This window comes from Bubalus bubalis, chromosome 3 (assembly GCF_019923935.1).
Source record: "Bubalus bubalis isolate 160015118507 breed Murrah chromosome 3, NDDB_SH_1, whole genome shotgun sequence".
Lineage (NCBI taxonomy): Eukaryota > Metazoa > Chordata > Mammalia > Artiodactyla > Bovidae > Bubalus > Bubalus bubalis.
Window position 1 is genome coordinate 39,420,577 of NC_059159.1, and position 24,903 is coordinate 39,445,479.

General features: G+C 51.0%; 1 protein-coding gene across 3 annotated transcripts in view; it reads right to left on the reverse strand.

Annotated features, from left to right (window-relative positions):
• RAP1GAP2 (RAP1 GTPase activating protein 2) overlaps positions 1-24,903 on the reverse strand; it is a 219,175-nt gene that overhangs the window by 176,998 nt on the left and 17,274 nt on the right. For 2 of the 3 annotated variants that reach the window (XM_045164911.1, XM_045164909.1), the window contains one exon: positions 6,100-6,135. In XM_045164911.1, coding sequence (XP_045020846.1) covers positions 6,100-6,135 — 36 coding nt within the window. Of the gene's footprint in view, positions 1-6,099; positions 6,136-9,299; positions 9,488-24,903 lie in introns of those variants that run through there. The other variant, XM_045164906.1, reaches the window with a different exon arrangement.

The window sequence follows — 24,903 nt, forward strand, 5'->3', positions numbered from 1 at the left end:
TCACCATGATGACCCATAACGGATTCATCCAGCAAATACAGAATGAGAGCCTGCTACATGCCAGGAAAGGTGTTGGGCTCCAGGGAGCCAGAGATGAAGGACGCAGAGCCTCTGCTCTCAAAGGCATTCATTCATTCGTGCCTGTATTCACTTATTCAACAGCAAGCATCCACCATCATCAAGGTCCTGGGAGAAAAGCAAAAGGACAAACGGCATGAAAGCGAACTCCCAGAAAATCAAAGCTTGAAGTGAGCAAATTGGATGCCAGTCCAAATCTCCCATTTTACAGATGGGAAAACCGAGCCTGGAGAGGTGACAATTCGTCAGTCTCCGCCTCCCAATTTTTCCTTCTGCATGTGCTGCCACCACTGCCCTCTCCGCTGGTCCTCTGTGGCTCCAGGACACCTGGCACCTCTTGCTTCTGGGGGTCTTTATCATTCAGATACCCCAGGGCTTCCAGCAGGGGGCTAGGCCCTTCTACCCACAGCGTTGTGGAGGCAGAGGGGCATTCTGTCTACACTGGGGAAAGAGCGGGCAAATGGGGGGGGGGGTGAGGGGGTGCTGAGAAGGATCCTGTTCCAGCCTGGACTGAACCAGGGATGAAGCACAGACCTGGATTCAAATTCCGGCTGCATGACCTACTCACTGATGACTGGGCCAAATTCCCTAGCCTCCCTAGCCTCCCTTTCTCTTCTGTAAAGTGCAGGCAGAAGTGGTAGCGGCTTCACCAGGTGACTGTGAAACTTCAGGTAAACTGTGTGATGAAAAGTGAGAACCTGGGTGATGTGGCAGCTAAGACTCCAAGTTCCCAATGCAGGGAGCGCAGGGTTCGATTTCCGGTCAGGGAACTAGATCCCGCCTGCTGCAACTAAAGATCCACATGTCACAACAAAGAAGATCCTGCGTGCTGCAACTCTGACCAGTACAACTAAATAAGCGACAAAAATAAAGTGAGCATACAGTAAGTGCTCAATAACAGTGGTGCCAGAACCCCCCGTCTTCAGAGCTGCATAGCTCAGGGACACTTCCAGGAGTTACATGGCTGACTGTCTTCACGTCAAGGACACCAAGTCCCTGGCGGAGGAGCTGAGGAAATTGGGAGCATCAGCTGCAGCCCAGGGGTACCTGGTGCTCACTGGAGAAGCCAATGGGCTGCACTGGCAGAGAAAGATGTCTCACCCAGCAGAGGCAGAAGGAAGGTAGCACCTGGGTACCTGGCAGAGTCCAAGCACATGCCCTTGGCAGCCTAAGGACCTGCCAGTAAACAGAGCCATGTCCTGGGCATCCGGGCAGAATTTCATCTTAGGTATTAGTGGGGAGGAGGATTAGGGAGTGGGTACCAATCTTCCTTTTGGTCCTAAGGGTAATGGGGGTGGCTGGATAAAACCTACCATGGTGCCTATCCAGCCCACAGCTCACCCTTCTTCTCTGAACACTAACCCTTCCCACAGGGAGAGGTGGCTGCAGCAGCCATGTTTTATCCATAAACCCCATCTCTCCGGCTAAACTGATTGGACCAAGCTGGGCCAATCGGATTCCCTCTTTTATTTTTTTAACAGTTTTATTGAGATGTAGTTTATTTCCTATATGTAGTTATTTACTATATTCACCATTTCTGGGCTTCCCTGGTGGCTCAGCTGGTAAAGAATCAGCCTGCAATGCAGGAGACCTGGGTTCAATCCCTGGGTTGGGAAGATCCCCTGGAGAAGGGAAAGGCTACCCACTCCAGTATTCTGGCCTGGAGAATTCCATGGACTGTATAGTCCATGGGGTTGCAAAGAGTCAGACACGACTGAACAACTTTAACTTTTACCATTTCTAAATGTACACTTCAAGGGTTTTTAGTATATTCTCAAGTTTGTACAACCAAGAACCAAGAGTCTGTACCAAGAACTAGTTCCAGAACATTTTCATCACCCAAAAAGAAGCCTGTATTTGTATATCCACTCCCCTTATTTTCCCAACAACCTCCTCAGCCCTAGGAAACCACTAATCCATTTTCTGTCTCTTTGGAGAAGGAAATAGCAATCCACTCCAGTATTCTTGCCTGAAGAATGGACAGAGGAGCCTGGCGGGCTATAGTCCATGAGGTCACAAAGAGTCAGACACGACTGAAGCAACTTAGCACACGTGGATTTGCTTATAGAGACATTTCACATAAATAGAATTCTATAATACGTGGTTTCCCAAGGACCTATCGTATAGCACAGGGAACTCTGCTCAATGTTATGCGGCAGCCTGGATGGAAGGGGAGTTTGGGGGGCAATGGATACATGAGTATGTGTGGCTGAGTCCCTTCGCTGTCTACCTGAAACTATCATAACATTGTTAATCAGCTATGCTCCAGTACAAAATAAAAAGTTTAATAATAAAATATGTGGATTTCCTATGACTAACTTTCACATGTAATGTTTTCAAGGTTCATCTATGCTGTAGCGTGAATCACTACTTCATTCCCTTTTATGACTAAATAATATACCACTGCATGGTGACACTATATTTTGTTTATCCGTCCATCTGTTGATGAACATTTGGATTATATCCACTTTGGGCTATTATTAATAATGCTGCTATGAACATTCATGTACAAGTTTCTGTATGGACATATGTTTTCATTTCTCTTGGATGTATATTTAAGAAGGGAATTGATGGTCACATGGTAATTCTATGTTTACCCTTTTAAGAAACCACCAAGTTCTTTTTGACATGCACACACTGCTGTATTTGTTTTTGGCTGTGCTGGGTCTTCGTTGCTGCGCACAGGTTTTCTCTAGTTGTGGAGACCGGGGTCACTCTCTAGAAGCGGCACACGGGCTTCTCACAGCAGCGGCCTCCCTTGCTGCGGAGCGCAGGCTCTAGGTCGCACAGGCTTCAGGAGTTGCAGCACGTGGTTGTGGTTCATGGGCTCAGTGGGTCCGTAGCATGTGGAATCTTCCCAGACCAGGGATCAAACCCATGTCCCCTGCTTTGGCAGGCGGATTCTTATCCACTGCGTCACTATGAAGTTTGAATCTGCCAAACTGTTTTTCAAAGCAGTTGTGACATTTTACATTTCCACCATCAGTATATAAGGCTTTGATTTCTCTACATTCCCACAAAACACTTGTTATTATCTGTCTTTTTTTATTATAGTCATTCTAGTGAGGGTGAGTTAGTATCTCACTGTGGTTTTGACTGCACTTCCCTGATGGCTAATGACACTGGACATTTTTTCATCTGCTTATTGGCCATTTATATATTTCCTTTGGAAAAATGTCTATTCAGAGTCTTTGCCCATTTTTTTAATTTTTTTCTGACCACGCCATGAAGCTTGCAGGATCTCAGTTCCCCACCAGGGACTGCACCCAGGCTACAGCGGTGAAAGCCCAGAATCCTAACCACTAGGCCACCACGGAACTCTCCAGTCTTTGCCCATTTTTAAATTGTTTTTGCCTTTGTATTATTGAGTTGTTAGAGTTCTTTATATGTTTTAGGTACAAGTCTCTTATTACATACATGATTTGAAAACATTTCCTCTCATCCTGTGCACTATCTTTTTACTTTCCTGATGGTGTTCTTTGTGATGTGTAAGTTTTTTATTTTGATGAAGCTAAATCAATCAGTTTGCTGTTCTTGTTGGTTTTGTTGCTTCTGCTTTTAGTGTCATACCTTAAAAACCATTGCCTTATCCAAGGTCACAAAGATTTTCATCCATGTTTTCTTTGATAGTTTGGGCTCTTACATTTATGTCTCTGATCCATTTTGAGTTAATTTTTGTATATGGTGTGAGAGGAGGATTCAGTTCCATCCTTTTGCATGTAGATATCAATCATCCAACACCATTTGTTGAAAGACTATTTTTCTCTATTGAACTGTCATGACACACTTGTTGAAAATCAACTGATGGGGACTTCCCTGCTGGTCCAGAGGCGGGGACTCCGCACTCCCATTGCAGGGGGCCCGGGTTCAATCCCTGGTCAGGGAACTAGATCCCACATGCCACAACTAAGACCCAGCACAGCCAAGTAAATTGAAAAAAAAAAAAAAAAATCAGCTGACAGACTTCTCTGGTGGTACAGTGGATAAGAATCCACCAGCCAATGCAGCGGACATGGGTTCTATCCCTGGTCTAGGAAAATTCCACATGCCAGGGGGAAACTAAGCTCATGCATCAGAACTCCTGAGCCTGTGCTCTAGAGCCTGCAAGCCACCACTACGGAAGCCCGCACGCCTCGAGCCCGCCCTCTGCAACAAGAGAAGTCACCGCAGTGAGAAGCCCGTGCACCAAAACCAAGAGTAGCCCCCACTCACAGCCACTAGAAAAAGCCTGCACGCAGCAGCGAAGACCCAGCATAGCCAAAAATAAATAAATCAGGATTTTTAAAAAAAGAAAGCCAACTGACCACAAATGTGAGGGTTTATTTCTGGACTCTGAATTCTATTCCATCGATCAATATGTCTATCTTTACGCCAGTTCTGAACTCTCTTGATTACTGCCACTTGGTAGTAAGTTTGAAATGAGGAAGTATAATTCTCCAACTTTGTTCTTCTTTTTCAAGATCATCCTTGAACCACAACTAAGACCTGATGCAGTCAAAAATAGATAAATAAATTTTAATTTAAAATTAATTAAAAAATAAAAGACTATCCTTGAATTTTCTATGTGAATTTTAGGATCCGTTTATCAATTTTCACAGGGAAGTCAGCTCAGATTTTGAGGGATGGATTTCCAGTTCCTATTCAGTCTTGCTGAGCTCTAGCTCCACCACAGTGTTCGCTGAGGCACCTGGGATTTTTTTCTGTGAATTTCATCTTTTGCTTAACCAGATTACAGTGGATTTTTGCTTCTTACAATCAAAAGATTCTTAACCAAGCATAAGAAGGAACATGGTCCTACAGGCTATCCCCAAAAATCCTCTCAACACCACCTCCCCAAGGCCTAAACCCTCAGACCCCAGGTACCCAGAGACCCCACTGAGGTCCCAATTTCAGCACTGGTCCTTGCCCCCAGCGCTTCACTCTGCCTTGTACTGGTTCCCTTCTGGGTTACATGTATCATCTTTACTAATTAAAACAACCAGGCCCTCAATAAACGCTTGTGAAATTGAATTAGATATCCCAAGACAGCATTGAAAAAAAAGCCCATTCCTACTACTCTACACCCCTTAGTAACTCAGCTTCTTACCTAGCATCTCATGCAAGATGGTGCAGTGGTAAAGAATCCGCCTGCCCATGCAGGAGACACAAGAGACACCGGTTCAATCCCTGGGTCAGGAAGATCCCTTGCAGGAGGAAATGGCAACCCACTCCAGTATTCTTGCCTGGAAAAGTCCACGGACAGAGGAGCTTGGCAGGCTAGAGTCCTTGGGGTTGCAAAGAGTCGGACATGACTGAGCGACTGGGCATGCAAGGGGGAAAGAGGATCCAGAAGCAGACAAAATGTTTGGCCATAAACACGGAGGGAAAAGGAGCCAAGGTGATGACAGAGGATCAGTCAGGGGTTCTAGGACAAAGGGGTGCTTTCTCAGAGCTCCCCAGCAGATGGTTAGACACATGGTAAACCGAGGCAGACGATTCCCAGACCCTGAATCTGGTGCTGGAATTCTCAGAGAGCCCCCAAGGCCAGGCTGTTCAGGATGACAGATGTCTGGTAACAGATGACTCAATGACCAATTGACCACACACACACATACACACACACACTGGGGTGTTTTGTCAGGTCCTAGAACTGTGTGGCACAATTTTCCAAGTAGGTGGGAATGTCAGTAGATAGCCCCATGGGACTAGGACTCCATATAAAAATTAAAGAGATTAAAAATACAATTATCTCTCTTACACCCTTGATCTGTGGCCTGAAAGTTTCACTGCTTTTCACATTTCACATTTTCCCCATGATGGTCCCCCTGCTCTCTTCCCAGCATCTGTCTTTTCCCAGATATTTCAGGAATCAAAAACCCAGTCCAGCCTCCTCCCAGTCCATGAGCCCCTGGACTGAGATGGAGAATCTGACATCCAACAGCCCCGCTCAGAGTTTCCACAACCAGGAGGGAAATGAAGGCCCCAGCACCGCTCTGTCTGCCGTTACCTCTGACCTTTACATAACAGGAAGTGGCTACTTACTTGACCTTCAGGCTCGCCAGCATGGTCTTGTCGATCCTGCCAAGAGAAAAGCAAGGGCTTCCGTCAGTGTGGGGGCTGAGGGTTCCCACCTAGCACCTGCAGACCACAGGCCCCACAGGGCCCTGCAGGGGGCTACGCTGAAGTTCTCCTCCAGCCTGGGGAAGGGAGGACTGGGAGCTCTGGGAAGGCTGAAGCCACTCATAACCCAGTGAGATGGGTCCTGTTATTCTCCCTATCTTAGAGATGAGGAAACCGGCTCAAAATCACTGGTCCAGCCTGGATCCCAGTACCTGACTCCAGACCCTAACCACTTTGAATGTCATCTCCCTTTGTAACCTACACTCCACTAGAGGACTCTGCAACCCAGCCTCGGGGGGTGGGGGGTGGGTCACAGCAGCTAGACAATCGATGCATGGATATTTCTGCTTTAGAAAGATGCCACAACCTCCAGCGCCAGGGACCCTCCTCCTCAGGGAGCTCCCACTACCCCACAAGGAGGCACAAGCCACTCCTGGGACAGAACCTGACAGCAAGCTGCAGGGCGCGTGGCGGGTGGGATCTGTCGGGCACGGGAGCTCAGAGCAGATCACGTTTGCGGCAGACGGTCCCCGCAGCCAGCAACTCCGCCCAGCCTGTGCCCACCCTCGCTGGAAGACAAGGCAGGGCTTTGAGGCTTCTATTTTTACCCTCTGCATATGCCAGCCCTTATGGCTGGTAAAAGAGGCCCCTTCCTCTCTCCAGAGACAGAAAGGGAGGTGAGATTCCCACTGTCTGTGTTTCCTGTTATTTAGGGGTCACAAACACCAGTGTCACATCACCATCAGCATCACCACTGCCCCACGTCATCATCACCGCGGTTGCTCTTCCGTCACTCAGTCGCTAAGCCATGTCCGACTCTTTGCGACCCCAAGGACTGCACCGAGCTAGGCTTCCCTGTCCTTCACCACCTCCTGGAGTTTGCCCAAACTCATATCCATTGAGTCAGTGATGCCATCCAACCATCACCAATCATCACTATTAGTGCCACCAAGCTAGAGACCCTGGAAAGTTCTTACAGCCACCCCTGTCCAGCAGCTCAGCTCGCCACAAGCTTCCCACCCACACAATAATTGCGGTCAGCAGGGGGAGGGGACGGGTGTCAGGGGCCACATGGTGAGGACGCAGAGCTGCCCCAGAAATCTCCAGTTAGCACCAAGCCCTGGAGCTGGGGGCGGGGTCCTTTCACTCTGAGTAAACTCCCAGCACCTTCGGGTCTCAGTTCCCGACAGCAAAACAAGCCACACCCGAGGTTCCTAGCCCAGGTCCCTCCTCCCAGCTTCTTCTGCACACGCCTCCTGGGCCCCTTCCTCGGGGCTTCCACGGGGTCCCCAAGGGTCTCATTCCCACCTCTGGAATGCAGACCCTCCTCCTCTCCTATCCTACCCACCAAATAGGAGTAAGGTGGACCCAGGAAGAAGATCCTTGCATTCTGCTGGAATATCTGTCATCTATAGCGACCCAACTGCAACCCCGACCCGTAAGCCCTTAGATTTTACATTTCCTCAAGGAATCTCTTTTCCTCCTTTACAACATCCTTGTGTTGTGGGTAAGGCAGAAACTCCCCACTTATACAGGGGGGGAAAGGAGATCCGGAGAGCGGAAGTGTCCCATCTGGGTTCCTCAAAGAGCAAAGGTGCAGCAGCACCTTAACCCTGGGCTCCTAGCATGGCGCCCTCTCACTCCTGTCAACCGCCAACACTCTGGGTCACACTCTGGGCCACAGCAGCTCGGTCCCTGCACCCACATCCACACCTACTCGGGCAATAGGGTTCCCACGCTGGGGTGTGGCCTCCGAGGGCGGGGCTGATGGTCTGGCAGGGTTGAGATGGGGAGATAGGGCAGCCGTGACAACTGAGCTTTTCCCTTTCAGGAAACCAAGGCCCCCAGATTCCTCCCCCGCCCCATGCCATTCATTCACATCACCCGGTCCACCCCAGAGCTAGTGGACACTCACCCCAGCATCCAACAGAACTCTGAAAATACCACCCCCAAGATTCTCTGTACTGTCTGGGGTGGACCAGGGCTCCAGGAATCTGTAATTTAGCCCTCAACCAACTGCAGCATCTCCTCCCTGCTAGCAGCCATACCAGCGCAATGCCCACCCTAACACCCCAGCCCCACCGGGAGGCCCTGCCGTCCCATGTCTGGGAGCCCCTGTGCTTCCTCCCACTCTCCCTCACCACTCACGCCCCCAACCACGGGCCACCCAGCTTCCACACCAGGACAGCTCTGGCCACCCTCCTCCCACCCCAGCACTGGGAACCTCTTTTCTGACAGCGCTCCCAGCCTAGAAGCTGAAAGGAAACCGATAATGAAAACCACTAGACCCGGCTCCCCAGTGGAGGAGAAGCTGCCAGCAGCTGGTGACCAGAGACAAGTCTTTGACCTCAGTTTCCCCCACTTTCTGGCCCTATAGAGAGGAAAAGAGCCTCTCCCCGGTCTCAGACAGAAACTTCAGGGGCAAAAGGCGGGCACAGAGGGTGAGGGGAGAGGTCAGAGCACAGAACCAGCTGCTGAGGCTCGGACAGAGCTAGGATTGGCTGCAGGGGAGGGAGGGGGCGGGCCCCTGGAGGCAAGCCTGCTGCCGGCTCCGGGCTCACTGCTCACCCCTGCCCAGAGGAGGCCGCCCAAAGGCCTGCACTCTCCCTGCAGCGAAGTCACAAAGATGACCCAGACGGGAGCATAACACACGTGCACACACAAGAACACGAGCAGGTCCAGAAGCTCAGAGGTGCACCCAGAAACACAGGGCACACAGGGTCACACACTCAGGCACACCCACCCAGCCAGGCACACACCTCACACCCAGTCAGACATGCTCACCTACACACATAGTCTCAGATACACACACATGTTCGCAATCATCACAGGTGATGACATGCATGACACAGACACACACATTCATCAGCCACAGAGTCACACTGCCTCCAGCTCCGACCTCTGAATTCCCTCGAAGATTGTACCCAAGGGACAGTGAGGAAAAGCCTGGTGTCTGATGCCCCCCAACCCCCAGGATCTTCCATCTCCATCTGGCCCAGGCAATCTGAAAGTACCCTCTCCCCACCCTCGCAGTACCGACCAGGTCCTGGCCACAGGCTCCACCAGGCTTCACGGCCAAGTTCCCTTCCACCCCTTCCCCAGCCCTCCCATCTGTTACCCACCATCCGAAGCCCCCAAAGGAGACACTGCGCTTCCTGCCAAACATGGTTGTGGCCGAGGGGCGCCTGGTCCAGCGACGTCCCCGGAGTTGTTGGCAAGACTGCCGCAGCCTGGGAGCAGCGGGGTCCACTGCCTCCCACGAGGGGCGGGGCACCCACTGTGGCACCTCCCCCATCGCCTGCCCCCCAACCCGGCTTCCTGTGGGTGAGGCCATGGGGTGGGAGGTGTGTCCTGGCCCCCAGGACGCACCAAGACAGGCAGGGGAGGTCGCAGAGGGCAGCTTCCCCTCACCCGGAGGAACCCACAGCTCCGGAAGGGGCTCGGCTGGCAGATTGCACCACAGCCCAAGTTGGCAGCTCTGCCCCACACCGCCCAGGCTTCCTGGAACCCACAGAGGCTGAGGATTCCCATGATTGTGCCTGGGTGGGTGGGGATGGGGGGACAGAGACCCAGCTGGGAGCCCTGCAGATGGGGGTCCCCCCTGACTCCCTGGGGCTGCCAGAGGTGGGACCTTGGCCTTTCCACTTCACCCTACCAGATAAACCAGCCCCACATCTGTGATCACACTTGCACACATGTGGACACAGTATACGTGCACCCACGTGGGCCCGGGGCACACACACACACGAGCACATAGGTACACACAGGACCCACAGGTACACACTGGCACACACATGCTCACATACGTCAACAGACATCCACATACATGTGCACACGGGTACTGCACACTCATATGCAGGTGCATGCAGACAAAAACACCCGTGTATACACCTCAGGCACACACAACTCCCCGTACAAACACACCCAGGCACACACTCAGATCACACACACACTCCTACCAGCACCCTCACTTACACAGGCACCAGTCTGTGCTGCTCAGACACCGCCCTGGAGCGTCGAGACAGAGGCCAGCAGTGCCGAGCTCCTGCGGACAGTGGCAGAGGTGGCGGGTGGTGCCCTGTCTCTGCCTTTCCCTCTGGAACCACAAGCGAGTGAGTCCTCATCTCCGTCTGCACCAGGGCTGACCCTGCCTGGTGCACGGCAGGCGCTCACTCATGAGAGCCCCGTAGAAGGGCGTGGCACACACACTGCAGCAGCATAGGGTGCACACTCAGTCATTCAGTCGTGTCCGACTCTCTGCGACCCTATGGACTACAGCCCACCAGGCTCCTCTGTCCATGGGATTCTCCAGGCGAGAATACTAGAGTGGGCGGCCATGCCCTCCTCCAGGGGATCTTCCCAACTCAGGGATCGAACCTGCGTCTCCTAGGTCTCCAGCATTGGCAAACAGGTTCTTTACCACTAGCTCCACCTTGGAAGGGTAGAGGGTCACAGACGGGCTGCCAGGCCCCCTCCACCAAGCAATGGCCTCTCCCATTGGCCCCCCTTCCCCAGAGCTGGGAGTCTGTGCTATGGGGGCAGAGGGCTATGCCCAGGTCATAGACAGAGGGCACAGGCATTTTTATTTTCTTGACTCCTCGTCTGCAGGCAAGGCAAGAAGGGGCCTCAGACCTTTGGGGACAGCAGAGGGGCCAGCCCAGTCCAGGGCTGGGAGTGCCCAGTGTGGGGGTCCTCTGCTCCAAGGCAGCGGGCTGCTCAGCAGGAGCCTGGTGGGCCTTGGTTCAGGCTGCACCCTCCACCCCCACCTTCACCAGGAAAGGAAGAATCATGTGGTTCACCTTCTAGGGTTGCACAGACCACTGGCTTCCCACTGGACGTCCACTCCACACCCGGATCTGTCATCCCTACTGCACCCACCCCAGACTCAGGAGACACTCAGCAGGTACTAAGGACACCTTGGGTCCTGCCTGTCTTGCATCCAGTAGGTGTCTCTCTGAGCAAGACAGCTCTGTGCTCCATCAGCTTCTGGGGGGAACACCCGTCCAGGCCAGGCCAACCACGGCTTCATCCTCCTGGTTCGGAAGTGGACAGGAGATCTAAGCAAACCCACCCTGACTCGCTCCCAGAATGCTTCCCTGCTCTCCTCCCTAGGGTGGCTGAACCACAGGATGGAGCCCCAGATGCAACTCACAGCCTTGGCCCAGGAGTCATGTGGGGTGACTAATAATAATAACAAAATTCCTTTTGCAAAGTACTTACTTTAGCAGAGGGAGTTCCTGGCGAGCCCATCCTTGGAGCACATCATCTGATGTGTTTTTGCGTGAGAGAGAGAGAGCTGGGGCTACCGTCACAGCACGTTTGGACACTTCCGCCCCCCGTCTTATCTATCCTTATCAGTATGCATATGTGTCATGTGTGCTGTGTGTCAATGTATTCTAGGGAAGACACGGCTGAGAGATGCTCTCATTCAGGCCCCTACAGTCTGCAGACACCCAGGTTATCACCCAGGTAGGAGACCACTCGGGCCAAGTATTCACAGACCCAGAAGGGACATAGGCCTAGGTCCAAGCATTTGGAGATCACAAGGGCAGCCCAAGGACGAGGCAGGGAGGAGCATTTCAAGACTAGGTTGGATTCTCCCGCCTTGCACAGCAATCACAAAAGACCTGGAATCATGGGTTTCAGACACCTAGCCAAGGAGCAGCAATGGCCAGGCTGCATCAGCAGGAAGGGGCGCAGAACTCACAGCCTGGACTTGAACTTGAGAGTCCAGAAGGACCTGAGCCCTCCTCGCCCCCCAGAGCCCAGACAGAGGGAAGCAAAGTTCCCAGATAGCTTTTAATTTTACCCCATAAGCTCAGGAGGGAGGTGAGAGCCATTCTAGAGCCTCATCCACTCTCCTCTCCTCAGCGCTCAGATTCCCAAGCTTTGGAGCTGTGTGACCTCCAGCAACTTACCTAAACTCTCTAGGCCTCAGTTTCCTCCTCCCTAATAGGAGATAAGTGCCAAAGAATTGATGCCTTCAAACTGTGGTGCTGGAGAAGAGTCTCTTGGACTGCAAGGAGATCAAACCAGTCAATTTGAAAGGAAATCAACCCTGAATATTCATCGGAAGGACTAATGCTAAAGCTGAAGCTCCAATACTTTGGCCACCTGATGTGAAGAGCCGACTCATTGGAAAAGATCCTGATGCTGGGAAAGATTGAGGGCAAAAGGAGAAGAGGGCAGCAGAGGATGAGATGGTTGGATGGCACCAACGACTCAATGGACATGAACATGAGAAAACGCCAGGAGATAGTGGAGGACAGGGAAGGCTGGCATGCTGCATCCATGGGGTCGCCAGGAGTCAGACATGACTTAGCAACTGAACAATAGGGGATGGCTGCCACCAACCTCACAAGATTATAAACATTAACACAGCCCAGGGCTCCCACACCGTTCCCGGAGCTGTTACACGTGTTATTAGGATTCCACCTTCTCCTTCGGTCTCTCTCGGCCTCCTGCTGCCCCTGCTCTGACCCCTCGGTTTTTCTTCTGGGTGGAGGTGAGCAGTGAGGGGCCCACGGCTCCCTGAGAAGGACTGTGAGTCGAGAGAAAAGAGAAGCACTCCGGGAGCCAGGCCCAACCCTCCTGCCTCACCGAGCACAACCCAGCTTCCTCCCAAACCTCTGCTGACTCAGCATGCGGGCAGTCAGGAGGGTAGATGAGGACAAGTGACCGGGAAAGGGGCGCTGGGGCAGTGCTGGGTCTGAACTGACTGTAGGCCAGCACTGACCTTTCCATCTCACCACTGCTTCTGAGATGACACCATTTTCTCCTCATTTTATAGTAGGGGACACAGAGGCACAGAGAGATTAAGGAACCAGCGTGATGGTAACAGAGCTGGGTCTGACTCCAGAGCCCAAGTTCTCAGCCGCTGTCCTGCACAATGATCTGCATCAGCAAATCAAACCTGCCCCCATGACTCTGGGAACTTATAGAAATACCCAGTTCATGCAGAGCCCATTTTACAGATGGGGAAACTAAGGCCCTGAAAGCAAGACTCATCTCAACAGCTGGGAAGAAACAACAATGAAGCAGGAAGGAACACACATCCAAGTCCTTCTCTCCTGAGGTTGCGTCCTCACCCTTCCACAGAGGAAGGGCCCACTTTGGGTCACCAAGACCCAAGGCCCTGGCTTCCCTGGTGGAAGCCTGTGGGTGTTTCCGGTCCAGCTGAGAAGGCAAGTCCCAGCCAGAGTCCCAGCCCTGGGACAGGGCTCCAGGGAATCCACCCAGTTCTCTGGGCTTTAGAGAAACTCAGAGCTGAGAAAACTGGGCTGGATCAGAGGAGGAAAGGCAGCCCCAGGCCCTGCCAGCAGCCCCTCCATCCTGTCTGCAGGTCCTTGGGCAGGAGGGAAGGGTGAGACAGTGTGGTTTCCTCCACTTGTCCTTGCAGCCACCAGCGGGGGCTGAAAGATGAAGCAGCTCCTTTCCCAGGCGTGGGGATGAGGCAGTTACAGGAAGCCAAGGAAACAGATGCTCCTAGAGAAGCAGGCACTAGATCATTCGGCCTGGATCCTCCCCTACTCCAGACAGCGTAAGCTGGCATCAGTACTGACCCCGCAATGCTCAGCTCTCCTCCTGGCTCGACCACTGAATCACCTCGAAGAAGTCGCATGCCCTTAGAAGGCTTCAGTTCACCTGGTGAGCCTCTGCTTTCTTTATAAGCCAGGTGAGGACAAAGCACAACGACAGAAGGACACTCTGGTCCCCAGGAGAACAGGGCGCCATGGCATTTGGAGCCAGCAGACCCACACTGGGTTGGGCATGTACGTCTTGGGATGAAGATTAAACCTCTCACATCCGCTTGGTGATTTACAGTGCCCTGGTCACCTCCCTCTCACCCTGTCTCAAGGGTTAGACTGAATTTCCCATTGCACAAGTTCTGAAAAGCAAGACGATGACCAAAAGAATTACAAGAGGAGTGCTTGTGAAAGCTGGGTTCCAAGAGCGGGACCCTGACATACAACGATTGTGCAATTTACTCTGATTTGTTCTGTAACCCAGTCTATCAAGAGAACTCCCAGCAACGTGACTGGGGACTGGAGAAGCTGAAACATGTGCCATTATTTTAAATTATTTTTAAATAATAATAAGGTATCAGCCTCCAATGTGGGAGACCCAGGTTTGATTCTTGGGTTGGGAAGATCCCCTGGAAAATGGAATGGCAACCCACTCCAGAATTCTTGCTTGGAGAATTCCATTGACAGAGGAACCTGACAGGCTATAATCCATGGGGTCGCAAAGAGTCAGACGTGACTGAGGAACTAACACACTTACCCATCAGATAAGAAAGGTTAAAAAAAATTAATAATAATAGTGTGAGGATATAAGGAAACAGGCACCCCATCATCAGTGTGTAGATATTTGGCAAGACTTATTCTTTTTTTTTTTTTTTAATTTGGCTGCGTGAAGTCTTAGTTGTGGCACGCAGAATCTTTGATCTTAGTTGCAGCAATGTGGGATCTAGTTTCCTGATCAGGGATTGAACCCAGGCCCCCTGCATTGGGAGCATGGAGTCTTAGCCAGTGGGCCACCACAGAAAAGCCAAGATCTATCAAAAATTTTAGTGCACACACTGTTCATGCCAATAATTTTGTTTTTAGAGATTTATCTTACTGGTAAACTCATATAAGTTGACAAGACCTATGCACACAGATGTTAACTGTATCACTGTTTATAATAGCAAATAGAATTAGTAACATAAATAACCATTATTTCACTATATTGTGGAATAAGCACACGATGGAACACCATGCAGCCATGAAGAGGGAGGTAGGATTTATATGTTACTACATAAAGATATCCTAAAAACTAAACAAACAAAAAGATACCCAACAGCTCACGTAACAGGATCCCCTTAGTTTAAATAAATATGTAAATGCTTGCATATGCCTAGACAACTTCTGGTCCAGGACTGGTTGAATGCAACTGGAATTGGAAATCTGGGGGGAAGGAACTTTTCACTTTACGTCCTTCTGTGCTGTTTGATTTTTTTTTATCAAGAACATGTAATAATTTAAAGGAAAAGTGTTAAACAGATGGTTTGCTAAGAAGAAAGAAGATGAAGAAGAGGAGGAAGAGGGGAGGGGTGGAAGCTACAAAAGCTGATTTCTTTAAAACCTTCTTAAGCTATTTAGAGCTCAAACTGACCGCTGATCCCAGACCTGAGATTGCCTCTTCTACCCTGATGATAAGTCTGTTACCCTGATGATAAGCCTGTCTTACCCCAGAGATGGGGAACCCAGGTCTCTCAGAGTCTGACTCCACATGGTTCTTCCACCCACTCTGGGTTGTTGTTTTTTATTTGATTGCTTTGTTTTTGTCTGTGCCATTCAGCTTGTGGGATCTTAGTTCATCAACCACGAACCGGGGCCCTCAGCAGTAAGAGCACAGAGTCCTAACCACTGGACCACCAAGGAATTTCCCATCCACTCTGCTTTTAAGCAAAGAGTTTGTGTCTCCATCTCAAGTAAGAAAACTCCAACAAGACCAATATACCACTTTTCTGGGGGAAATTTGACAGCACACATCGGAGTCCTTATGTACATGCCCAGAAGCTTCCAAAATGCAGATCAGGGTCAGTTTGGGCATCTGCATATTTATATGCACACTACTCTCTATGTATATTATGCTTCAATAAGTAGCTTTAAAAAAAAATGCATGCCTTTTGACCTAGAAATACCAAAGGGGGAAAAAATCAGACCTGTGTGCCAAGTTGTACTTTTGAGGGTCTCCAGTTTTTCACTTTCATGCATTGGAGAAGGAAATGGCAACCCACTCCAGCGTTCTTGCCTGGAGAATCCCAGGGACGGGGGAGCCTGGTAGGCTGCCGTCTCTGGGGTCGCACAGAGTTGGACACAACTGAAGCGACTAAGCAGCAGCAGCAGCTAATTGCTACCGTAACTATGAAACGCTGCGGGTGATCTAAATTTCCAACAGTAGGAATAGGTGAGAGAAAGACAACACTGCTCAGCAATACAGCTCAACTCAGCCAATAAAAATTAGATGGGAAAAATGTGGGGAAAAACGTTTCCATAAAATTCCAAAAAGCAAAACTTGAATTTGCCATGTTGTTGGCCACCATTTACATAGCATTTACATTGTAGTGTGGGCTTGTGCTTAGTCACTCAGTCGTGTCCATCTCTTTGCGACCCTGTGGACTGTAGCCCACCAGGCTTCCCTGTCCATGGGATTCTCCAGGCAAGAATACTGGAGTGGGTTGTCACGCCCTCCTCCATGGGATCTTCCCGACCCAGGGATCGAACCCAGGGCTCCCGCATCGCAGGCAGATTCTGTACCATCTGAGCCACCAGGGAAGCCCTTACATTGTATTGGGTAGTATAAGTAATCTAGAGATTAAAGTATATGAGAGACCTAAGTGCCCATCAAGAGAAGAATGGATAAAGAAGAAGTGGTGTACTACTCAGACATAAAAAACAATGAAATGTTGCCATTTGCAGCAACTTGGGTAGACCTGGAAGGTATTACACTTAGTGAAACAAGTCAGACAGAGACAGACTGTTATCATTTATACTCCAAATCTAACAACAAAACAAAGGAATGAATATAACAAGACAGAAACAGACTCAGAGATGTAGAGAACAAACCAGTAGATACCAGAGGGCAGAGGGAAGGCGGTAGGGGGCAAGATAGGAGTAGGGGATTAAGAGGTACAAACTATATAATAAATTTAAATGGAGTACAATCTTTAAGTTTTTAATTTAAAAAATAAACTATACGGGAGAACGACAGAAGCTATATGCAAATACTACACCATTTTATATAAGAGACTTAGCATCGCAGGGTTTTGGTACCCTATGGGGTGGAAGATTTATCTCACTGGTAAATTCATATAAGTTGACAAGACCTATGCACACAGATGTTAACCGTATCATTGTTTATAATAGCAAATAGAATTAATAACATAAATAACCATTATTTCACTATATTGTGGAACAAGCACACGATGGAACACTATGCAGCCATGAAGAGGGAGGTAGGATTTATATGTTACTACATAAAGATATCCTAAAAACTAAACAAACAAAAAGGTACCAGACAGTTCATATAACAGGATCCCCTTAGTTTAAATAAATATGTAAATGCTTGCATATGCCTAGACAACTTCTGGTCCAGGACTGGTTGAAGAGACCAGTCTATCCATAGAGTCCACAGAGTCTATCCACCTCTCTATGGAGATGGGGGGGGGGAGTCCTGGAAGCAATCCCCCAGAGATACTGGGGCACAGCTGCACATGTGATACCGGGCGAGCAAGTCGCAGTAAATCTCTGAAGAGGATAAAACAGGCTAACACACTCAGAACCATGGTTTTCAGGTTGGTGCTGTTGCTTAGTTGATAAGATGTGTCTGACTCTTTGCGACCCCATGGACTGTAACCCGCCAGGCTCCTCTGTCCATGGGATTTTCCAGGCAAGAATACTGGAGTGGGATGCCATTTCCTTCTCCAGGGGATGTTCCTCACCCAGGGATCAAATCCGAGTCTTGCATTGGCAGGCGGATCCTTTACTGCTGAGCCATTAGGGAAGCTGTTGTTCAGAAGGTGAGATTAAAAAATCATGATTTTTTTCCCCTTCTTTGTGCTTTCCTAAACTTGCTAAGTTTTCTTAAATAAGCAGGTTTTGCTTTATAGTGAGAAAAACACAATAAATGTTATTTAAAATAATGACATATAAAAGGTAGCAAAAGGAAACAAGAAAGCGGACAGGCCCTGTGTTCTATTAATAAAATAGTGGTTCTCCCATGCTACGGGTGTGAGAACCACCTGGGGCTTGAATAGCATGGGGCCAAAAACCCCAGCCCTGAGGCTTGTAAGCAGTGTGAACTTGGGCAAGTTTCTCAACCTCGCTGTGCCTCAGAGCAGACTCCCCATCTATAAAATGGGGATATTAATGGTACCTACCTCATCAGGCTCTTGGGAGAGGTGTATGAGTTAATGTGTGGTAAGCCTTCAAATCAGTGCCTGGCACAGATCTGTAGACCTGTTAGCCAGAACAATGGTAAAATTCGGATCCCATCGTTCTGGGATGGGAACATCGTTCTGGAATCTGCATCTTTAACAAACTCCCCCAAATGATTCTAATCCGGTGAGAAACACTGGAATGAAACCCAGTAAGATACTCCCTTTATCTTTGGTGGCCCTTGGAGTTATCTACAGGAAAGCTTGGGCACTAGGAGCTGTCTGAGGGGCATTCTCCTTAATGCTAATGCTAAGTCACTTCAGTCGTGTCCGAGATGGCAAAGGCAGCTCTTGGCTCTCCCCCATTCTGCTGGGTCACTTCCCACCCTCCCGCTTCTTCTGCAAAGCCTCACCTGGCTGCTTCCCTTCCAAATGGGTGAGAAGGTGGGCATCAGCACCCTCTACAGGCAAGTCTGGGTAGTGCAAGGAGCAAAAGTGGGCATCCTGCTTCTTGCTTCTAGGATGGCAGCCATATCGCCTCAGGCAAAAGGGATGGAGGGATGGAGGAATTCTCTGTATCGCAGGAGACAAGCAGCAACCACCTGGTGTCAGAACACATGGGTTCCAGCCCGGATTCTGACTGTAAATGTAGCTGTGGGGAAATCACGTAGACTCCTGTCGCCTCACTTTGTCCAGCTATCAAGAATAACTGCCAACATTTCTTGAGAATCTCCCATGAACAAGTTATGCCATGCCTTTTTATTTCATTTACTCCTTACCACAATCATGTCCTCCATCCCGGAGCCTCAGAAAGATTAAGATTGGACTTCCCTAGTAGTCCAGTGGCTAAGACTCCATGCTCCCAATGCAGGGAGCCCTGGTTTGATCCCTGGTCAGGCAGTGAGATCCCAGGTGCTGCAGGTAAGAGTCTGAATGCCACAACTAAAAATCCAGACTGTCACAACTAAGACCTGGCACAGTCAAATAAATAAAAATATTTTTAAAATAATAATAATAAAAAAAATATGGGTGGCTCAGTGGTAAAGAATCCGCTTGCCAATGCAGGAGACACAGGTTCAATCCCCGATCTGGGAAGATCCTACGTGCCACAGGGCAACTAAGCCTGTGTGCCACAACTATTGAGCCTGTGCTCTAGAGCCCAGGAACCACAACTACTGAACCCCACGTGCCCAGAGCCTTTGCTCCACAGCAAGAGAAGCCACCGCAATGAGAAGCCTGCTCACCACAACTGGAGAGTAGCCCCAGCTCTCCGCAAATAGAGAAAAGCCCGCACAGCAACAAAGACCCAGAACAACTAATAAATAAATGAATTTCTATTAAATAATTTTTTAAAGGTTAAGGGACATGCCCAAGGTCACAGGGCCCATAAGCGGCTGTAGCAGAATTCAAACCCAGAGCCCCTGCTTTTAACAATTCTGCCATTTCCACAGGAAGTGAGGGCAGTGCTTGATGTGAGATACAGCCAGGCTGGGCACCAGCAAAGCCCGAGACTCTCCCTGGCCCCCTGCCACTGCCCAGCTGAGGAGCAGCCCCAGCCCCGGCCAGGATGAGCAAACCCTGAGATCCCCAGGGTTGGCAAGCTGGGTGGGAGTCCCTCTTCAGGCAGATGAACAGTGACTCAGGCAGAGGCAGCCAGGTGGAGGACAGGCAAGAAGAGTGAGCTCTCTCTGATACTTTAAAAAAATGACCTGCAGCTCAAAGCCAGCATGTGCATTTATCCTGACTTCCCCGGATAAAGAAGGGGTTCCTTGTGGGATCTGTGCCTGCAAGCCCAGGGGAAACCCTGCTGGAGCCCTGGCTTCGTGGCACCTCCACCAACCCTGTCCCTTGCCCCTTTGAAGGGAGCAGGGCTGACTTAGACTCACATAATAAACAGAGACAGAAAAGGCCTACTCCTCTCAGGGTCCCCTCTTCTTTCCCACCACCGGCCCTGCCCTCAGAAGGACACTTCACGGTAGGTGCCTCCTGTATTACATGAGAGTTGGGGGTGGGATTGGGGCTGGATCGTGCAGCTCAGTGAAAACCTGGACCAATGTCTCATCTGAGGCCAAGGGGATCTGTGGCTGGAAGTGCACGTGCCTGCATGCTCCTCTGTGTCCAACTGTGTGCAACCCCATGGACTGTAGCCCGCCAGGCCCCTCTGTCCATGGAATCTTCCAGGCAAGAATACTGGAGTGGGTTGCCACTTCCTCCTCCAGGGGATCTTCCCGAGTAGAGTCACCACCAAAGAAATAGCCCAGTGAGTATGAAACAGCCCAATACATACTGACGGTGTCCCCATTTTAAAGATGGAGAAACGGGCACAGAAAGACTGAGTAATGTGCTCAAGATCACACTCCGAAAAAGCAACTGTGGCAGACTGTCCATCCTATAATATACCCCCCATCCCACATGCTCTTCTTACCCTGTGACAGTAACACTCCTCCACTAAGTGATGGGGTATATGTTCCCTCTCCTCTAGCATCCATGTGGATCTGCGACTCTGGCAGAAGTGATGTTGCATCATTTCCAAGGCCAGATAACAAAAGGTGAGAAGACATGTGGGATCCTCCCAGACGAGGGATCAAACCTGTCTCCTCCATTGGCAGGCGGATTCTTTACCTCTGAGCCACCAGGGAAGCCCCGGATCTGTTCTTGACACTTGCTGCTGTCCTTTCCTGGGCTTCCCTGGTGTCTCAGACAGTACAGAATCCGCCTGCAATGTGGGAGACCCGGGTTCGATCCCTGGATTGGGAAGATCCCCTGGAGAAGGGCATGGCAATCCACTCCAGTATTCTTGTCTGGAGAATTCCCATGGACAGAGGTGCCTGGAGGGCTACAGTCCCTAGGGTTGCAAAGAGTCAGACATGAGTGAGCAAGTAAGCACAGAGGCTCTTTCTTGCCCCTTAATTCAGCCACCACACTGTGAGGAAGCTCAATCTAGCACACAGAGAAACCTGTGTGGCGAGGAACCAAGACCTCAGGCCAACAGCCAGGATCAAAGGCCAGACATGTGAGTCACTGAGCCTTCAGACAATTCCAGCCCCGGAAGATGATGGCAGAGCAGATACAGGTCTCCCTTCAATCCCTGCCCAAACTGCAGATTCCTGAGCACAATAAGCATCACTGTTGTTTCAGGTCATAAGCTTCTGGATGGTTTATTAAGCAGCAACAGATAACCAGAACAGGGAACCAAGCGAGCTGGCTCCAGGGCTGTGCACCCCGCAGTGAGAGACAGCATAGAGGAGGGGTACAGAGCTTAGGTCTGGAGTCAGACATACCTTCATGTATTCATTCATTCACCCATTCATCACATGTTTACCACATCCCCACCGTGTTCCAGACTCTCCACTAGTGTGGAGGGTATTCCTGTGAACAAGACAGACAAATCCCTGCCCTGGGAGGGCAGGGGAGTGGTGTACCAGAGAGGGATAACGTTACACAGGTATTTATATAGGATGATGTGATCCAAAGGTGACTGGGTGAGTGGAGAGCCCTGTTTAGAGGGGATGATCTGAGTTAACCTCTCTGAAGGGGAGACTGTAAGGATGAGACGGACGTAGCTTTGTGAAGAGCGGAGGGGACAGCAGCAAGTGTCAAGAACAGACCCGGGGCTTCCTTGATGGCTCAGTGGTAAAGAATCCGCCTGCCAATGCAGGAGACACGGGTTTGATCCCTGGTCCGGGAGGATCCCACATGCCTTGGAGCAGCTAAGCCCATGTGCCACGACTGTTGAGCCTGTGCTCTAGATCCTGGGAACCACAACTACAGAAGCCCGCATGCTCAAGTCTGTGCACTCTAGAGCCTGTGCTCCTCAACAAGAGAAGCCACCTCAGTGAGAAGCCTGTGCATCACAACTAGAGAGTGGCCCCTGCTGGCCTCAACCAGAGAAAAGCCCGCACAGCAGAGGAAGACCCAGTACAGCTAATAAATAAATAAAGAAATTAAAAAAAAAAAAAAGAACAGTCTTGGCTACACTATTTCCTAGCTGTGTGACCTTGCAGAAGTGACCCAGCATCTCTGAGCCACCACTTCCTCATAAGATGGGGATCCTTTCAGAACCCACCTCATAGGATTGTGCTGAGGAGCCAGTGAGCTAAAACATGGATCACGATGTGTGACCAGGGCCTGGAACAGGAAGAGGAGCTCCATAAATTTCAATGATTATGCTAAGGCCAAGGCTGCCGGTGGGCTGCCTGGAGCCCCCGAGACCATTCTGCTCCCCATCAGACACTGCCAGGCATGGCTCCAAACGAAGACAATACGAGCAGGGGAGGTGGACGGACCCTCCCACTGCTGCACTGGTGCCCAAGCCACTGAGGATGGGTCAAGTAGACGCAGGGTGCACACCCCTGCCTGAAGATGCTGACACCCAGCCTAGCTTCCGCCCACCCGCTGCAGCCATCCTGACTCATCTCCTCCACCCAGGGCTCACCCAGCCATCATCCTCAACTCAGAGCTTGAAGGATGGGGCTGGAAATTGGACCGGCTGTCTCACAACAAGCCCCTTCTGAACAGTAGTGGGCAGCCACATGGCCAGTGGGGGAGAAGCAACCTCCTCAAGGCAGAGGGAGGGAGACCAGGACAGGAATGCCGGAGAGCTGGGCAGGGCAGAAGACGCAGGGACCTCAGGGGACCGGGAAGTCCTGCTGGGTAAAATACCACTTGCCATCAGACAGGCACACCCCCAAGGACCTGGAGAGCACTGGGTGGGTGGCCAGCTCACATCCCCGGAGAAAGAACACGAATAAGTCAGAGCACACAGCAGTGCACACAGACACAAGCTCAGAGGAGCGCTGCTTAATCACAGAGATGTGCAGACACGGCGATCCAGCAACACACCCTCCAGGGGCCCACATGCACAGACGTGCACACACATACAGGTGGACCTCGCTGTGCCTGAATGCCTGTCACTCCCCTCCAGGTCTTGCTCACCACCAGTCATCTAATTGGCAGGGTCCCCCGGGTGCCCAGACCCGATGCCATCTGCTGAGCCAGGCCTGGCAGGGCCCAGCTCACACACCCAGCATGATCCGGGAAGGAGGTTGACAGCCCTGGATCTGAATTAGGGAAAGAGGTGGAACCCCAGCTGGCCCAGAGAGCAAGTTGCAAACTCAGAACCCAGGCCTGGTCTCAGGCCAGGTTCCCCAGAGTTCAGTCCTTGCCTTGGTGTCCCACCTGCTTTGGGAGCCCCAACAGCTGGTTTGCACTCTTGAGTAGGTGGAGTGGAATCTACTCAAGGAGGGTGGCAAACAGAGCAAAAAACAAACAAACAAAAAAGTGTAGCGTGGCAGACATGATGCAGAACTTCCCTCTAGAGAAGCACCAAAGCATTGAAAAGGGGTGGGCAAGAAGAGAGTGTCATCTGGCTCTTTAAAAGGGGAGGACATGGGACCTCCCTGGTGGTCCAGTGGCTAGGACTCTGCACTCCCAATGCAGGGGGGCCCTGGTCCAGGAACTAGATCCAGCATGCTGCAACGCAGATCCCACATGCCGTGCAGCCAAATAAATAAATAAACATATTTTAATGGGGGGGGAGAAATGGATAGGCTGGCATTACTGACTTTGTTTTTAAACTAAACTTGTTAAAAATAAGAGGAACCCCAAACTGTAGAGGAGTCTTTAAATGATTGTAAGTGAAGACAGTGGCTGTTGCAACCGCCCAGCCTAGGCTGGGTGTGACCTTGCCTGAAGGCAGAAGGATGGACACCATGACCGTCGTGTGGCCAGCCTGAGCGGCCCCTGCACAAGTCAGAGGCAGCCGGTCACCTTCCCTACTGTACGACCTCCCCCTGGGGATGGCCACGTTGCTCAGAGATGGGAGAGGACCAGGAGACAAGGGTCACCATGGTACCATGGCAACAGGCCTTGGCAGAGGCACAGCCTCGCCTTCTCCAATCACGGCTCACAACGGGACCCAAGTGTTTGCAGACAGCGCCTCACCTGCCAACGTGGGTGGTGGCCCAGGAAGCAGAGGCAGATGCACTGGAGCAAGGAGGAGGAAGGGGCTTGTAGGTGCTGTTCCCTGAAATATGACACCTGCCCTGGCTTATGCCAGAGGGCCCCCAACTAATCCTCAACCAGTGCCATAGCACCCCATCGCTCTCCCGCCAGCCCAGCCTGTCCCTGCCACTCCACACACCCCCAATCCCTGGGCACCAAGGTTGCCCAACTTGCCCCACAGCCCTGGTTCCTCCATCACTCTGGGCTGCCCTCTGCCAATCCATTCTCCCCGCCCTTCCAGTTTTCCATTTTCTCTCACCCTCCCCCACCCCTGTGCCCTCTCCTCCCCACTGACTGTAGCCCAGACCTATGCCCACGACCATCTGCCAACTCCAAACGCCAGCATCCACCCTCCTGCCACCCCTCCTTCAACCACCTGCTTCTGAGATGCTTGTTCCCCTCGCCCCCTCTGCCCACCCTCGGGGCTCCCATGTGCTAGACTGGACAGAGCACTGGGAAAGGCACGTCTGAGCAACCGGCATATTGCCTCCAACTCACAGAATGCGGAGCAGAACCATGCAGGGGTCTGGGAGACTGCAACACATTCCAGGAAGAACTAACCAGGTCAGGGGCCAGACCCCTGAGTCCCAGATTCTCTGACCAGGATGGGCGTCTTTAGAGGTCACCTAATCCAACCTCCTTCACCACTTTAAGTGATGACTATGTGAACCATCTAGAACATACTGTCTTCCCAAATACACAGAAATATTCCATCATGGAGCCCTCGCTACGGACCCATTGCCATGTTCAAAAATTTAGTAAATACCTACAACCCCAGAGAAGAAAACTGAGGTGGAGAG